The sequence below is a fragment of the Heptranchias perlo genome, chromosome 5, assembly GCF_035084215.1.
Source record: "Heptranchias perlo isolate sHepPer1 chromosome 5, sHepPer1.hap1, whole genome shotgun sequence".
In the NCBI taxonomy this organism is placed as follows: Eukaryota; Metazoa; Chordata; class Chondrichthyes; order Hexanchiformes; family Hexanchidae; genus Heptranchias; species Heptranchias perlo.
In genome coordinates, this window is record NC_090329.1 from 58,215,963 (window position 1) to 58,231,069 (window position 15,107).

Genomic DNA, 15,107 nt, shown 5'->3' on the forward strand with positions numbered 1-15,107 from the left:
GCACCAAGACCCACTCACCACTCACCCCTCACCCCTGTGCTCGCTGACCTACATTGGCTCCTGGTCTGCCAATAGAATCATAAGATGGTTACAACACAGAAAGAGGCCATTTGGCCCGTCAAACCTGTGCCGGCTCTCTGCAAGAGCAATCCAACTAGTCCCACTCCCCGCCCTTTCCCTGTAGCCCTGCAATTTTTTTCCCTTCAAGTACTTGTCCAAGTCCATTTTGAAAGCCATGATTGAGTCTGCCTCCACCACCCCCTCAGGCAGTGCATTCCAGATCATAACCACTCGCTGTGTTTTTACAAAAAAGTTTTTCCTCATGTCGCCCTTGGTTCTTTTTCCAATCACTAAGTCTGTGTCTCCTGGTTCTTGACCCTTTTGCCAATGGGAAGATTTTCCCTCTGTCTAGACCCTTCATGATTTTGAATACCTCTATCCAATCTCCTCTCGACTTTCTCTGCTCTAAGGAGAACAATCCCAGCTTCTCCAGTCTATCCATGTAACTGAAGTCCTTCGTCCCTGGAACCATTCTAGTAAATCTTTTCTGCATCCTTTCTAAGGCCTTCACATCCTTCCTGAAATGCAGTGCTTAGAACTGGACACAGTACTCCAGTTGTGGTCGAACCAGTGTTTTATAAAGGTTCGTCATAAATTCCTTGCGTTTGTACGCTATGCCTTTATTTATAAAGCCTAGGATTCCTTATGCCTTTTCAACCGCTTTCTCAACCTGCCTTACCACCTTCAACGATTTGTCTCTCTGTTCCTGCATCCCCTTTTAGAATTGTACCCTTTAGTTTATAATTCCTTTTCTCGTTCTTCCTACTAAAATGTATCACTTTGCACTTCTCTGCGTTAAATTTCATCTGCCACATGTCCGCCCATTCCACCAGCCTGTCTATGTCCTCTTGAAGTTTGTCACTAATCCTCCTCACTGTTCACTACACTTCCAAGTTTTGTGTCATCTGCACATTTTGAAATTGTGCTCTGTACACCTAAGTTCAAGTCATTAATATATATCAAGAAAAGCAGTGGTCCTAGTACCGACCCCTGTGGAACACCACTGTGTACCTTCCTCCAGTCCGAAAAACAACCGTTCACCACTACTCTGTTTCCTGTCACTTGGCCAATTTCGTATCCATGCTACCACTGCCCCTTTTATTCCATGGGCTTCAACTTTGATGACAAGCCTATCATGCGGCACTTTATCAAGTGCCCTTTGAAAGTCCGTATACACATCAACCGCATTGCCCTCATCAACCCTCTCTGTTACCGCCTCAAAAAACTCAATCAAGTTAGTTAAACACGATTTGCCTTTAACAAATCCATGCTGGCTTTCCTTAATTAATTCATACTTGTCCAAGTGACTGCTAATTTTGTCCTGGATTGTTGTTTCTAAAAGTTTCCACACCACCGAGGTTAAGCTGACTGGCCTGTAGTTGCTGGGTTTATCCTTACACCCTTTTTTAAACAGGGGTGTCATATTTGCAATTCTCCAGTCCTTTGGCACCACCCCTGTATCTAAGGATGATTGGAAGATTATGGCATTAATGCCTCAAATTTAAAATTCTCATCCTCATGTTGAAATCCTTCCATGGCCTCAACCCTCCCTATCTCTGTGAGCTCTTCCAGCTTTACAACGCTCCACGAAAGTGTTCCTCCAACTTTGTCCTCTTGCATATTCCCTGTTCCCTTCACCTCATCATTGGAGGCTGTGCCTTCAGCTGTCTGGGCTCTAAGCTCTGGAATTCCCTCCCTAAGTGTCTTCGACTCCACTTCTCTGTCCTTAAGACCTTCCTTAAAACCTACCTCCTTGACCAAACTTTTAGTCATTCATCCTAATACCTCCTTCTTTGGTTCGGTGTCAATTTTTGTCTAATTACGCTCCTGTGAAGCGCCTTGGGACATATTACTATGTTAAAGGCGGTTTATAAATGCAAGTTGTTGTCTGACCTGTATATGACTCCAGTGCCTCTCAAAAGTAGCTGAGCAAGGACAACTGGGGAGGCACAATAAATGTCAGCTTTGCCAGTGATGCCCTCATCCTGAGAATTAATTTCATTTTAAAAACCTTTTAACAGACCAGAGATCAAACCTAGGTTCTTCATGATCCTTATGGCTCGGTACAATACCATGCAGTGCATGTATCCACTGAGCCTTCAGAAGTGCTTTGCAGAAGGGGTTTTTGATGTCATCTACTCAAGATTCATTTATTGCACTAAAAATCAAAATTACCCAATAATTTTAATGAAGCAATGTAAATAGCACAGAAAAGTGAGAATTTAGTGCTTTAAAAATGTGAATTATCGGATAATTTGAATTAAGAACACTAGATTGTGTACTATGGGCAGTAATTTATTTTGATTACTTTTTTTCTTTTGTGACTAATCTTCTTTTAGAATATGTCAGTACGGCAGTATCCCTACAAAGTAGACTGCTGTCTGTATGAGACTTTCCTGCCTGTTTACTTAGTCCCATTTTAAAATTCTATTTGCTTCATCCATTTTAGCTCTTCATGCATGCGTTTCTTAGTCAGCTGGGTAGGCAGACAACTTGTTCTTAAATCTTTGCCAGTGCCTCTATATAACCAACGTGTATCGAATTGATCCAGAATAATTCTTTGGAACCAATAATGTGATGTAGGGAGCCCAATGTGCTGACGTGCATTGGGCATCTGTTTCCTGTGTTATTGAGCGCAGAGGCCTGAGATATTACCACACTCTAATGCAGCTGGAGAGTGCAAAGGCTGCTGAAAGTTTGGTCACAAACTGCACTAGGCTTATTAAGGCTCGAAGAAAAATTTAAGTTAGTGGTCTCCCAATAATGCAGGTGAAATTCCTGAGTAGCACTGCAGCCTTACAGCACCTGTTTGGAACAAGTGCGGTGGGGGGAGGGGGTGCGGGCCGGGGGTGCGGGCGGTGTGTGTTATACGCACACATCCTTGACAGGCTGATAATGCCTTAAATTTCAGCCCCAGTACATCATGCACTACATACTAGTGCACCATAAAATTATGTTCATGAGTTTACACACAGACAACAATCCTGTTGTCGCACAGCCAGGATCACATAAATTGGCCCCATTGTCTCAATTCTTTCCCTTCGTATGATGATGTGCTGCCAATCCCTTCCTTACAATGACCTGACCATAATAAGGAACTAGCTTTGTGGATTATTACAGGTGCAAATGTGAGACTACCAACATGCAATGGCCCACATCATCAACTATTACTGATGCAAGAAAACTTGTATTATTTGCGATTCTAATATTTTAGAAGAATGTACATAACTTTTTCTGTTTTTTAATTATTTTCTCGTTAGGTACGGTTGCTCTCTGGAATCTGAATACAAAATCATTACTGTTACGAGTCCGACAAGGAGATGGAACTTTGAAGGTCTATCCTTTCCATTCCTTTGTTGCACATGACCATGCTGTCAAAGCCATTGCATGGAGTAAAGCCCACAGGTAGGAAATTAAACCAATAGAAAAATGTGAGCAAGCAATTTTAATACTGTTTGGATCAGAAATTGTATAGTCATTTTTTTCTGTGTGAAATCCATTTATTTCCTTCCTTGTCTTCTGGACCAACAATAAGACCCATGAAAAGTTCTGAGTCAACAGGTAAGGATGTACAAGAGAAGAATCTCTCCTTCTTCTGTTGCTTTTATGTGTCCACTTTCCCCCTCTATGGAAGCACTGTAACTCAACAGAGTAGATTTGAAGCTGTGTCAGACATGGCATTGCAAATTATGGCTCCACAAAACTCCATTACTATACGGCACTAATATGTCGGAGTGCATTAGATAAGACATAATGTTTGCTTTAACTGTTCCACTGGAGCTATCCAATACTCCCTTGGTGGAGACAGTGCAACCATGGTAGATGTAAATTTGAGTATAACAAGGATTCAAGACACTTTGGGGCAGAGTAGGAAGAGCTTTATTATGCATGTGGCACACCCCAGTCAAGTACAGCATGAGGAAGATACAGATATCTTGTACAAAAAGTAGAAATTTTATATTTCCCAGAACTGACATGCATGATATAAAATGAACATAAAAATCCTTGTGTGTTTCTCAAATATTTTTGAAAATGGACTCCATAAGCCAACAAAAGAAGTTTCACTAGCAAATGCAAAATACTGAGGATGTTGGAAATCTGAAATAAAAATAGAAAATACTGGAAACACTCAGCAGGTCAGGCAGCAAGTTCATTGGCAATGTTTATATAGCAGTGTGCAATTTCCAGGTGGTCTGTGAAAAGAGGCAATATTTAGAGAGTAAAACCACTTTGTCACATTTTCTCCCCATATGTTGCGACGCATGTATGAACAGCATTTGGTAGAATTGGCACTTACTGAGCCAAATACAGCAGTGTCGGCACCAAAAGCAAATAACAGATTGATTCCTTTTTTCTCCTATCAGCACTTATATATGTTTCTCACCAACACAGCTGCAGTTTACAGTGTCCTACTTTTACAGATTGAGATAACCATCTGCTTCTAAATTATGGCTCATATTCTTCAATTTAATACAAAACGTTGGAAGAGAAAAAAAGACATTTTTCAGGCAGTGTTGGTCCAGTTTGTGTTGCATTGTTATAATATTCCTTCTGTGCTACTAGCGCCCGCTAGTGATTTATATAAATGTTAAAGCAATTACCAGTGATAGGAAGCTTTACAGTATGCTCCATGACATTAACAAATCCACTCTGTTCCCCCCCCCCCCCCCCCACTCCCCACCATTCAACATTCTCTGTTTTACGGCCCTTTTCTCCTGATGGCAGTGACTCATGCTGCTGCAGGGTTAGCTTTCACATGTATACTGATAGGCTTCAGCTCTACCTTTCTCCAAATTTGTTGTCGCAATAACTGATGGCCTGTTCAACATCAAATCATCGATGAGCCAAAGTTTCCTTTAGCTCAATGCCGGGAACTCTGAAGTTATCCATTTCTGTTCCCAAGAACACCTACGTGCCTCATCAGTCTCCTCGCTGGCCTGCTCACGCTGAACCAGGTGATGTGCACCCTCAGCATTCTGAGCTGACCTTGCTGCCCCACATCCCGACAGTCAACAAGACTATGCTTTTCCAACTATTGAGCATTGGCTGCCTGCATCCCGACCTCTCCCTCTAAAGCTGAAACACTAAATGGTGCTTTCATCACCTTAAAAATAGCTTTCTCTAATGCTCTCTTCAACAGCCTGTATCCTTCCACAAACTCCAGTTATTCCATAACTCTGCAGCCCAAGTCCTCTTGCACAAAGTCCCACACTCTCGCCACCCCATCCTTCCCACAGTCCATTGGCTCCTTGACCCCAGCGATTAACTTCAAGATCATTGTTTTCAAGTCCTTTCACAACCTTGCCATATCCTGAATGAGAAATTACCTCCACCCATATTTCCTAGCCTGTATCCTCCACTCCTGTACAACTGGATTACTGCTTGTTTTTATGTTCCCCTCTTGGTAGACACACCTCTAATGACTACGTATCTGCTTTTTGTAATTCTCTCCCAGAAACACTTCGCCGTCTTTTCCCTATTTCAAAGCCTCTTTAAAAACTTAACTCTTTGACTATGCTTTGTCCACCATCCCCCTAACCCATACCCCCAGCCCACACTTCACATATCCTGCTTTGTATCATTCTCACCCTTTTGTAAAATGCTCTTGAGTCATTCCTCTACATGAGAGATGCTATAACATGTAAGTAGTTGTTGTTGACAGTGTACAAACAGCATCCCTCCAGCACCATGGATAGACTATTTTGAGTTTGATCGGTTAGGGAGGACCAGGGGACAAGCTGTGTGAACAGGTTAGATGTCAGGAAGTTTTTCTTTTCACAGACCTCTGGAACAAATTGCCAATTAGTGCAGTGATTATGTATTCACTGCAAGGGTTCATAAGGGAGCTGGGTGAGTTTCTAACCATGGCCAATTCCACAAAAAAGGTAGGTGGGGCATTGACCGAAGTGTCTCATGGTCACTGGTCTCCTAGAACTTGTTTTGATCACCTTCAGGCATGGAGGAATTTTCCAGACCTTTTTTTCCCCCTCCAGGAGATCATGTGGTTATTGGTGGGTGGGGGGTTTATGCTCAGTTGCATCGTAACGATATGGGTCATGCTCGATGGACCTGTTCATAATTTTTGTATGGTGTATGTAAATTGCTGATCTTTTTGTGTGAACCTAGACAGTGACTTGGGATATTATTAATTAAAAAGAGAGTTCATATTGAGAGTGCTCATTCTTCCATGCCCCCCCCCCACAGTGGTTCTCTTTTAAAAATTGATTGTTTTGTGCCCTTTTGATGGTTTATATGCATACATTCAGATTCTCTTTATTTGTGAAAGCGAGTCCTATATCACTGTATTTTTTAAATCCAGAAGAAAGTCTTATTCCCTTACAATTGTTGCGGCTTTATTATGTTGTCTTTTTCTCCCTACTCCATTGTGTATGTACCTTTCTCTTGCCATGGGATCATTTACTTCCACCTTGTAGCAGGTTTACAAATTCGGACGATGAGTTTGCTTTTGGGGTACGAGAGTTTATTGATACTCCAACATGGCACAAATCAGTAGCCAATTGTACGTTACAGTATGGTACAGATTATTAAGTAGTTATATTTTAGTTAGCAAGCAGATATACAACCTGGTGCCTCTGCCCTAGATCTTACGTTGATCGGACCCAGGGCTCTTGAGTATTCTTGGTGAGCAGCCCAATAGCTCCGAGATGTCTTTCTGCCCATAGCTATGCTGACTCTTTTATATCTTCAATGCTGAGGGTATCAAGAGTGTCCTTTTTGCAAGGCAGCTGTCTGTCTTGAGGTTAATGAGGTTAACCGTCATCCCTGCAGAGTTCTCAGTTCTGCTAACGTCTGTTACCTTGCTTCCTCGTTTGAGGGCAATGGCTAATTTTGTGCTAGGTTGAAGTTTGTATGAGCTGGAACAATAGGTTACGTTAGGCAGCTAGACAAGGTCAGAGTCAGCTCTTAGCCGGATTTATTTAACCTGGTGTATTTCGCCATTATTTTACACGCCTGAGTTGATTAAACTTGGTTTTAACATCTCACCCCAAAGCCAGGACCTCCACCAATGCAGCACTCCCTCAGTACTGCATTGGAAGTGTGAGCCTAAATCATGTTCTCAAATTCTAGATTTGGGGCCTGAACCCACAGCATTCTGACTCGGAGGCAAGAGTGCTACCATTAGTTGACTTAATCTGAGGCCTTCGTCAATCTTGCTAATCTGGTTTATAGCAGGAGCAAAACATAATGTAAGTTTTTTTTAAATTCATTCTCAGGATGCGGGTGTTGCTGGCAAGGCTGGCATTTATTGCCCAACCTTAGTTGCCTTGTGAAGGTGGTAACTGTTCAATACAATTTGAGTGGCTTGTTCGGCCACTTCAGGCAGTTAAGAGTCAACTACATTAGTGGCTGATAGTCACATAGGCCAGGCTGGGTAAGAACAGCAGGATTCCTTCCCTAAAGGACTTAATTGTCACTTGGAAAATAAAGGGTTAATAAATGATAGCCAGCACAGATTTGTTAACATCAAATTGTGTTTGACTAACTTGATTGAGTTCTTTGATGACATAATGGAGAGAGTTGATAGTGTGGTTGATGTTGTGTATATGGACTTTCAAAAGGTGTTTGATAAAGTACCACATAATAGACTTGTTAGCAAAATTGAAGCCCCTGGGATTAAAGGGGCAGTGGCGGCATGGATACGAAATTGGCTAAGAGACAGAAAGCAGAGAGTAGCGGTGAACGGGTGTTTTTCAGACTGGAGGGAAGTATACAGTGGGGTTCCCCAGGGGGCAGTATTAGCACCACTGCTCTTTTTGATCTATATTAATGACCCCTTCTTGGGTATGCAGGGCATAATTTTGAAATTTGCAGATGACACGAAACTCGGAAATGTAATAAACAGTGTGTGGAGGATAATAACAGACTTCAGGAGGACATAGACAGACTGGTGAAATGGGCAGACACCTGGCAGATGCAATTCATGCAGAGAAGTGTGAAGTGATGCATTTTGGTAGGAAGAATGAGGAGAGGCAATATGAACTAAATGGTACAATTTAAAGGGGATGTAGGAATAGAGGGACCTGGGGCTGTATGTACACAAATCTTTGGTAGCAGGACAAGCTGAGAAGGCTGTTACAAAGCCAAGGATTCCATATGCTTTTTTAAGAGTACAAAAGCAAGGAAGTTATGTTAAATCTTTATAAATCACTGGTTTAGCCCCAGTTGGAGTATTGTGTCCAATTTTGGGCAGCACACTTTAGGAAGGATGCCAACGCCTTAGAGAGGGTGCAGAGGAGAGTTACTAGAATGGTACCAGGGATGAAAGACTTCAGTTACATGGAGAGAATAGAGAAGCTAGGGTTCTCCTTAGAGCAGAGAAGGTTAAGGGGAGATTTAATAGAGGTGTTCAGAATCATGATGGGTTTTGATGGAGTAAATAAGGAGAAACTGTTTCTTCTTTGGGAGTATTGTGCACAGTTCTTGTCTCCATATTACAGAAAAGATGTAGAGGCATTGGAGAGGATACAAAAAAGATTCACAAGGATGTTACCAGAGCTGAGAGGATATCCTTATCAGAACAGGCTGGTGCTCTTTTCTCTAGAAAAGAGAAGACTGAGAGGTGTCCTGATAGAGGTCTTTAAGGTAATGATAGGGTAGATGTCGAGAAAATATTTCTACTTGTGGGGGAGTCCAAAACTAGAGGTCATAAATATAAGATAGTCACTAATAAATCCAGTAGGGAATTCAGGAGAAACTTCTTTACCCAAAGAGTGATAAGAATGTGGAATGTGCTACCATAAGAAGTAGTTGAAGCAAATAGCATAGATGCATTTAAGGGGAAGCTAGATAAGCTCATGAGGGAGAAAGGAATAGAAGGGTGTCCTGATAGGGTTAGATGAAGTAGAGAGGGAGGAGGCTTGTATGGAGCATAAATCAGTTGGGCCGAATGGCCTGTTTCTGTGCTGTAGTTTCGATGCAACTCGATGTTTCCAGTGTCAGAAGGATTGATAACAAGAGGACACAGATTTAAGGTAATTGGCAAAAGAACCAGAGGCGGGATGAGGAGATTTTTTTTTTTCGCAGAGTGTTGTTTTGATCTGGAATGCACTGCCTGAAAGGATAGTTAAAGCAGATTCAATAATAACTTTCAAAGGGGAATTGGATAAATACTGGAAGAGGGCAAAAATAATAGGGCTATGGGGAAAGGGCAGGGAAATGGGACTAATTGGATAGCTCTTTCAAAGAGCCGGAACGATGGGCCGAATGGCCCCCTGCGCTGTATGATTCTATGATAATGAACCAGTTGGGTTTTTACGACAGTCTGATAGCTTCATGGTCACTTTTACTGATACCAGCTTTCTATTTCCAGATTTTTTTGTTAAACTGGATTCAAATTCTCAAACTGCCATGGTGGGATTTGAACTCATGTTCTCTGGATTATTAGATGAGGTCTCATGGATTACTGGTCCACTAACCTAATCACTACACTATTGTACTCCTTGTGACTTACCTTCTGCTTTGATCCCTCCTTCCTTCTGGGAAGCTTCTTGACATTGCTCAGTGCTGTTAGCAGATGGAAGCTTAAGATATTAGGGAATCTGACACAACCTAGCATTTTACAGTATAATTTCAGCACATTAGACTGTTAATGCAGTGTACCATTAACTAACTTGCTAATGCCACAATAGTTGAATAGTTCTGCAAAGAAATTAGATTTCTCCTGCTCCCTTTTTATATAAAGTAGTGAATTTGGCTTTGAAAAAGATATAATTTTGGTGCAGAAATAGAAGTACTGTATTTCAGAAAGGAATATTCATTCATTTATAGTTAATCAAGTGAATTGTTCTGTTCCTCGCTTTTAAACTCATGGCTGGGTAGAATTTATATTTGGAGCTGAGAACCCTGTTTTGCATGTTTTACTTTCAATTCTTCAAGATTTGATTTCTTATGCTGAAGAAATGTGAGACCAACTGAGTCTCAACTAGTTACAAATTACTGATTTAAAAAATGTAAAATTGTTGTTAGTTGTATATACTGCAAGCTTCAAGTGTTAGAATCATTTTCTCCCAATGTTCTTTATTTATGTTCACAGTAAATTGCAGTTTCCATAGCTGAGCCCAACTTTATTTATTTTGCATTAATGGCATCTACCGTTTCCTTAGGTAAACTAGTGTTCTATATGGACTGATACAGTATACCCTTGTACCTTTAAGGTTATGCACCAGGATTAGTATGGGTGTCCACTGTATGCTACTGATCTCTTTGATAGGTAGAAATAAACCATACTGTCAGATCATACAGTTCAGGCTAAAGCTACAAAATCAGATTTATTAACTGAATAGAATTTTCACAAAAGCAAAAATAAACCAGTAGATATCAGCACTTAAGTTATACCAATATTTTAAATTGTTTCTGAAACCAAAATAACAAAGTATTTGCATTTGTAGAATCCTTTTGTGTCCCTTAACTGAGTCCTTTGTTCTTAAATGGAACAAACCTTGCCCGCACCAGTGATCTAGAAATATTGTTGAAGCTGGAGAACTGAAAGAAAATGAACAACAGTATGCAGAATCTATTCACACATTAATAGGCCACTGGTTAGTAAGCTGTCAGTCAAGCCAGATCAGAGAGGGGGTGGTGGGGGGTGATGTGTACACTTCATGCTAATGAGCACTCACACCCATGTTTGTATACCCAGGAATTGGTGCCTACTTGTCTCCTCTTATGAATACAGTCCTCCTTATCCAACTTGCCCTGCTTTTCCCTGAGATAGCATACACCTAAAATACATTTTTGTGTATCATTTAAGTCGTTATGGAAAATTTATATAATACCACAGTTTCACAATTTGCAACAGGTCGAGGATCAACAAATGTCACAGGAATTATAAAGCAATATTGCCGTCAAGGGACTTAGATAATCAAAAACTGAGACAGTGGAACTCAAATGGTTTACAAACAGCATCTGAATCCAAAGCGTGGATTGAAGTCTATAGCATACCAATTGTTCTGTTTTTATAATGTATACAGTTTCATATTGTTTACCTTTTCAGGAGTTTCCCATTTTAGTTTTGCCACTGGAGTTCATAAAGTCTCATAAGTTCATAAATGCGGTTAATGCTGAGGTTTTTTTATGCATCCGTGGTCATATAACAAGAAGGGTGTGTTTTTTTTTTAATTCGTTCACTGGATGTGGGCGTCGCTGGCGAGGCCAGCATTTATTGCCCATCCCTAATTGCCCTCGAGAAGTTTTGTGGTAGACTGAGTACAATGGTGTCATCCTAAAGAAAAATATTTTACGTGGGATTACTGAACCTTATTTTATAAACAGTTTTGTATATGCTAAATGGGGGCTGTGTTAATAAGTTTTTAAAACTTACTTAGTGTAAAACCGGAATCAAGAGGGAAAAGTTTTCCTGTGTTTCCTGAAGTGCAGTTGAACAGATGCAATATTAAGACCAATAATAAACCGTGTCAATTATTAAAAATCACATTTGAATTGTTTTGTACGTGAAATTATGGCACACCCTCAGATTTTTAAATTAGTTCAGATGTACAGTGTTAATTGCTGACTATCATAATGCATTACTAGTAGTGTCAATAGGGTAATCTGGTATGAAAATAAGATTAGCATAAATTATTATAGACTGCAGTTTTGTTCATTATTAATGAAATTAATGACAAGTGCCATTTAAGTATCACAGCTTCAGTCTGTAATTTATAAATTACAATTTAAGTTTGTTGTAATGCTGGTTAATTTTCATTTGCTTTCTCTTAAATTGTCTACTGATAGCAATTTTTTAGTGACAGCTAGCCCTGATAGGAAGATCAAGTTCTGGGATCTCAGAAGAACATACCAGCCAGTCAACGATATCAAACGATACTTGAACACTGAAGTTGCTTGGTTGCTGCCCTGGTGCGGAGTTATGGTGGCACAGGAAAATTGCTATGCTGCGTAAGTTTTAAATGCCTTTTTGGCCAAGGTTTAATACTGTGACAAATTGATTTGTGTGATGTTTAATACATATGGGGTAATATTAATACCCTCGTATTTATTTCTAGTTAATTATAGTTTCAAGTTTTAACGTCAAGACTTCTTAAATACACTTATTTGAAGTGGAGAATGACCAAATAAGGGATTGCTGAAGAAATATAGACTATAGTTTGTGGTATTCATGTATTTGTATATTATGTGATTTTTAAATAAGGGAAAGTTACTTTGAGTCAATATAGTTAATCTCAAGGGAATTGAGACCAGCAACAATTGTCACTAGGAGGCTTAAAGTTGTAATTATCGTTGAACTGAACTAGCAAATATACAGTAAGAAAATGTTTTGCTGATTTTCCTTTTTGCGCCTCCTAAATAGAATCCACAGTATTATACAAAAAAAAAATCAATTTTGCATAGACATAAAATTCATTTTGGGGTCATTATGGTTAAAATAATGTGCTTTAAATCCACAATACTCCTACATTAATTTACTTAATAATTTTATTCATGCACACCCATGGAAAAAATGGGTTTACAATTCTGTCACTAGGATAGGAGAGCTAGATTCAGTAATGTAAATACATGAATGAATGGTGGCCTCCCATGATCCAGACTATTGAGCACCAGTGTAAAAGCACCTTAATCATGAATTCACACATCAGAAGCTATGTACATTGATATACTGAATAGTTAAGTGGATGATAAAGGCAAGTGATTTGATGGAGCAGGTGATTTATCAGATCAGATCAGAAATTTGGATTTCAGGACCATTTGTGTTGTACTACAATATTCAGGCGGCAAATTACATGACATACAGTAAGGGTAGAAATTTGAAAGATTTGTTCTGCCATGCTGAGCCAAATTACTTGCTCTTGTTATAAATACTGCTCTCTAACTGAACCTGAAATCGAGCATACTGTCGGAACTTTTTATTACCCATGTATCATTTTGTGGTGAAATTTATGTACCGTATTTGTTAACTTGATGGGTATGATTTTATCAGGGAGCCGGGAAGGGGGTGGGTGGAATTCCTGACTGGAATTCCTGACTGGAAACCCGGAAGTACAAATTTCACGGACGTCCTTACGATTTTGACATAAGGATGCCTTTTTTTTGTGTACGTTTCCCGCTCGACGGGCAAGCCTGATTGACAGGCTGGTTTCAGTCGGATGGGAGAGCAGCCAGGGAGAAGACATGAAAAGGTAAGTGTTCGATTGACCCCACCCCCCAAGTCATCGTGGGGGAGGGTGTCAGAGATCATGATGGCTGGAGGTCGGTGATCGTGGAGGGGGGCTGCTGCAGGTAGTCTTGTTGGGCCTGGGGGAAGCACTCTTGCTCCTCCAGGCACACAAGCTGTGTGATAAAGGCACTTAGCTGCTGTTTTGGGCCTTCTCTTCTCCTCTCACGTGGCGTGAGGTAGAAGCCCGGGAATCCTGGCCCCCAGGGGTTAAAAACAAAAAATCTGTAAAAATGGAGGCCTCCTCCTTGAAAGCTTTTACTGACCGACCTGCCTCCTAAGAGCGGATTGGTCGCCGCTCCTCATCCCGCCTCCATGGAAACCGGAAGTAGGTGAGTTGGGGGTGGGTCTTAGGTTGGAGGCAGTAAAAAATGTTTTAAATCTATCTATTTTTCCCATTTAAAATCATGCCTGATGTGTTTCTGTGAATTTCTTTAGTTAGATTGAGAAGGGAAAAAGGTACTGAAAGATCTACAAAATTTCACGTGCACTGTTGTCTTTTGGGGAAGTAGAAATTATGGTCTGACCCATAATCGTGGTCAGAAGAAAGATGAAGTTATATAGAATGATTAGTATGTCTGCCACCAGCATCCTGAGAACCATGAGCCAATATTTTTGTTGTGACGGACAAAAAAACAGAGAGAAGGAATAAACGGGTCATTTTCAGGTCGGCAGGCTGTAACTAGTGGGGTGCCACAAGGATCAGTGCTTGGGCCTCAGCTGTTTACAATACATATTTATGACTTAGATGAAGGGACCGAGTGTAATATATCCAAGTTTGCTGACGATACAAAGCTAGGTGGAAAAGTAAGCTGTGAGGAGGGCGCAAAGAGGCTGCATAGGGATATAGACAGGTTAAGTGAGTGGGGCAAGAAGGTGGCAGATGGAGTATAATATGTAGAAATGTGAGGTTATTCACTTTGGTAGGAAGAATGGAAAGACAGAATATTTTTAAATGATGAGGAACTATTAAATGTAGGTGTTCAGAGGGATTTGGGTGTCCTTGTATACGAAACACAGAAAGTTAACATACAGTTACAACAAGCAGTTAAGAAGGCACATACCATGTTGACCTTTATTGTAAGGGGTTTGGAGTATAAGAGTAAGGAAGTCTCGCTGCAATTGTACAGGGCTTTGTACTGGAGTACTGTGTACAGTTTTGGTCCCCTTACCTAAGGAAGGATATACTTGCCTTAGAGGCAGTGCAACGAAGATTCACTAGATTGATTCCTAGGATGAGAGGGGTGTCCTATGAGGAGAGATTGAGTGGAATGGGTCTATGCAATCTGGAGTTTAAAAGAATGAGAGATGATCTCATTGAAGCATATAAGATTCTGAGAGAGGTTGACCGGGTAGATGCTGAGAGGTTGTTACCCCTGGCTGGAGAGTCTAGAACTAGGGAACATAGTAAAGGGGTCGGCCATTTAGGACTGAGATGAGAATTTTCTTCACTCAGAGATTTGTGAATCTTTGGAATTCTCTACCCCAGAGGGCTGTGGATGCTCAATCATTGACTATATTCAAAAGATCGATAGATTTTCGGATTCCAAGGGAATCAAGGAATATAGGGATTGGGCGGAAAAGTGGAGTTGAGGTCGAAGATCGGCCATGATCTTATTGAATGGCGGAGCAGACTCGAGGGGCCGTATGGCCTACTCCTCCTATTTCTTCTGTTCTTAGAAGATGTTTCCATTTGTAGGGGAGTCCAAAACAAGGGGCTATAAATATATCCACTAATAAATCCAATAAAGAATTCAGGAGAAATTTCTTTACCCAGAGAGTGGTTAGAATGTGGAACTTGCTACCGCATAGATACCTTTTAAGGTGAAGCTAGATAAGTACATGAGAGAGAAAGGAA

The 15,107-nt window shown here is 40.6% G+C and overlaps 1 protein-coding gene across 2 annotated transcripts in view; it reads left to right on the plus strand.

Annotated features, from left to right (window-relative positions):
• gtf3c2 (general transcription factor IIIC, polypeptide 2, beta) overlaps positions 1-15,107 on the plus strand; it is a 148,272-nt gene that overhangs the window by 99,930 nt on the left and 33,235 nt on the right. For both annotated transcript variants that reach the window (XR_010962901.1, XM_067984439.1), the window contains exons 12-13: positions 3,321-3,465; positions 11,815-11,976. Coding sequence is in view for 1 of the 2 variants with exons in the window: in XM_067984439.1 (XP_067840540.1) it covers positions 3,321-3,465; positions 11,815-11,976 (307 nt within the window). In the remaining variant the exon portion in view is untranslated. The remainder of the gene's footprint in view (positions 1-3,320; positions 3,466-11,814; positions 11,977-15,107) is intronic.